General features: G+C 35.2%; 1 protein-coding gene across 1 annotated transcript; it reads right to left on the minus strand.

The window, feature by feature from the left end:
* Positions 1–445: 445 nt before the first annotated feature.
* On the minus strand, positions 446–2541 carry LOC133669278 (uncharacterized). Its single transcript, XM_062089350.1, has 5 exons — positions 2401–2541; positions 2191–2311; positions 2001–2104; positions 779–910; positions 446–688 (listed from the first exon to the last, which is right to left on the minus strand). The coding sequence occupies exons 1-5, from the start codon at positions 2401–2403 to the stop codon at positions 662–664; spliced, it is 387 nt and encodes a 128-aa protein (XP_061945334.1). The 5' UTR covers positions 2404–2541; the 3' UTR covers positions 446–661.
* Between the last annotated feature and the right edge of the window lie 443 nt (positions 2542–2984).

Here is a 2984-nt window from a genome sequence, read left to right on the forward strand (position 1 = left end):
TCGTGACAATGCAAGAAAGTATTTCAAGAATAAAGGAGCAGTATCCTGTTTAATCTCTTCGTATAAGATAGATAGCAACATGGTATACCACCATGAACATAAATCAATCTGTCTATGAGAGCTCATTAAAAAAATGAAGGGCAGAAAGCAAGAGAACATGAACAAACTCGAAATCATGTCTCAGCGTGATTTGAAGCCATCGCACATTTGACCATTGAGATCAAGATTGAAGAACAAATGGACCCTAACTCGAATTCACCAAATAGCTCTGAGCAATACTTTCTACCAGAATTGCCTCTCAGTTTGAACATTTTTGGTGCGCAATTGGATACCACATTTTACTTTCCAAACCAAATATCCTCACATGACAAATGCCACATTTCGCAATATTAGTATTTGGCTTTCATGGCACAAACCATTCACTGTAAAAAACTCCATGACAAAATTTAAACCACAACAAACAAACTACTCATATTGAACATTATATAATTGGTCCCAAGTCACAGAGTGAAAAAAACACAAGATAACAGGCCCTTAAAAAAGTCAAAAACATTATTTGTTCATGGCAACAGGGCACAACTTCATCAGTCAAAGCCTCCAAAGTAGCAAACCACCAATGGTCCAAGAGGCCCATCACACCGAAATTGCATTCCGTACTATTTCAGATCAAAAGTTTCTCAATGGCATCCTGAATTTTAAAAGGGAGAGAAGAATTATGAGCTGAATTCAACAAGGTTAACACTACATGAATTCCAGAAACGTACAGAAAGCAAAATACCTTGAGTTGTTGAATTTGGGTTTTCAATTGACTCCCCTCATTTGTCGTCACAGAACAAGCAATAACAGGCCTTGTGACACCACATGCTCGGCCAAGTGCTTGTTTTGAAGGTACAAATACATAGGGCACATTCTGCCAATTCAAAAAACAAAAAAAAAGTTAGTTTGTTCTGTGCCTCCACAAAGTCATTTACAAAATGAATAGAAAAGGAGCACAGGCAAAAAAACAACATTAATTTCATGCCTTTGACATAAAGAGTAATCTAGGATAATTCCCGAGCATCCTTTCATAGTTGAAAAAGAAAAGAGTTGAAATCCAATCTCTACTATCACAAGTCAATGAACCAAGCTCTGTGAAGTCAACTTCTACTTTAATCATGTGACAAAGAGAACTAAGTCATGTACATACTTCTTTCAAGGTAGAATTGTAGGGTATTTATGAAGGATTTCACGTAGCATGGAACTTGGGTTATAGTCAGCTTATGCTTGAGGTGGATTCTAGCATGGTGTTACATGTGATTTTGGGCAGGAATGATGCTATTACAAACAGCTATCCTTTCTTATGCAGTATAAGAATCCTAGCAAATGCTGCACATTTATTGTGAAGCTAATTCAGTAGCAGACTGGCTAGCAAATTATGTATATGACTTGCAGTTAGACATTACAATTCTAAAGTTGTCTTAGCTTTATGTGGAGTGATATAAGTTGGTTTATGTTCCCCCACTTAAGTACTAGCTAGTTCTTTGCTTTATATATCCTTCGTAACCAAAAAAGAAGGAAAGTTGTGTGAAATTCTATAAATAAGTATGACCTAAACTTGGGAGTTTAGAATGGGAGTTTCAAGCCTGCGCAAGAAATTCAATGGCAGAATAGCTTGGTCTTAAAAAGAGTTACAAAACCATAATCCAATCCAATGAAATTCATTCATCCTAAATCAAATTTATTCAGATTACTGAATTGAAGTCGGTATGATTGAAGACGAGTATATATGTGAGCTTGTCATATATAACCAACAAAGGCATCCAGAATTAAATTAGTGACAAAACCAGTTGTACAGCAATAACCAGAAAAAATAAAAACAAAAAACCGAATAAATAAGCATAAATCCCTAAAACTACATCCTCTTAATATTGTCACAAATACAACAAACCAATCCACAACACGACAGAAACTCAAACCAAAAAACCATCAACAAAAAGTAAAAAGAAAAAAGAAAAGATAACCTTGTCTTCAGCAAGCAAAGGAAGATGGAGAAGGATCTCAAGTGGTTCAGTATCAGCAGCCATCACAACAAACTCAGAGATACCTCTGTTAAGTGTCTTAGTAGCTGAAAATCAAAACTTTATTAAAACCCCATATTTTATATTAGCAAAAAAAAAAAACACATTAACTGCTACTTTTGACAAAACTAACCTTCATTGGCTCCTTTCTTGAGTTGCTTGTAGTTAGCAGCTTGTTGAACAAGGTCAAGTATTGTTATTGACAACTGGGCATCTGCAAGTGGGTATGCTTTTGGATTCACTGCTTCTACTGTCTGCAAAACCAAAAAAAACAAAGTGAGACCTTTCATAGAAAACAAAACTAAATCCTATGCGCTGCTAAGGAGAAAGGGAGAGAGGATACCATTTTTAGGTTTAGGGTTTCTCAATCAAAGACGGAGACTTTCTCTACTTTTGGTGAATGTATAGCACGGAGGAGGCTAGGGTTTTTCTTTGGGGGTTTTCGTAGTTCTATTTATGAGAAGTAGAGGCGGTACAGGGTGCTGTATTAACTTGGGAAAATCTCTTATTTAGTCCTTAATGTATACATTTACTCTTATTCAAGTCCCAAAATAAAGATATTTTCAATTCAGCTCATGCTTCTCAATCTGTCCCAATCTGTTAATATTTTCATCTGGTTTGCATATTTTATGCAATAAAATGACTTATTTTTAAATATAATTTACATAAAAAACTAAAATCTATTGACAGGAAGATCCAATTGAGAAACATCTAAGAGTTTTTGGACCTAATTGATAAAACTATTTACTTTAGAGTCAATTGAGATCTGGGTAATACGTTAGGGGTAATTTGAGGTTTCTTCTGTATATAATGTCTTTGTCGATGTGGCTAAATCTAGACCATTAGTTTTCAGAGAATAGCCTTGGCCGTTGGATTGTTAAGTTAATGAAACAGCGACAAGTTCTCTAATTTGACTTTTTTAACCCC

The sequence above is a fragment of the Populus nigra genome, chromosome 12 (assembly GCF_951802175.1).
Source record: "Populus nigra chromosome 12, ddPopNigr1.1, whole genome shotgun sequence".
Classification (NCBI taxonomy): domain Eukaryota; kingdom Viridiplantae; phylum Streptophyta; class Magnoliopsida; order Malpighiales; family Salicaceae; genus Populus; species Populus nigra.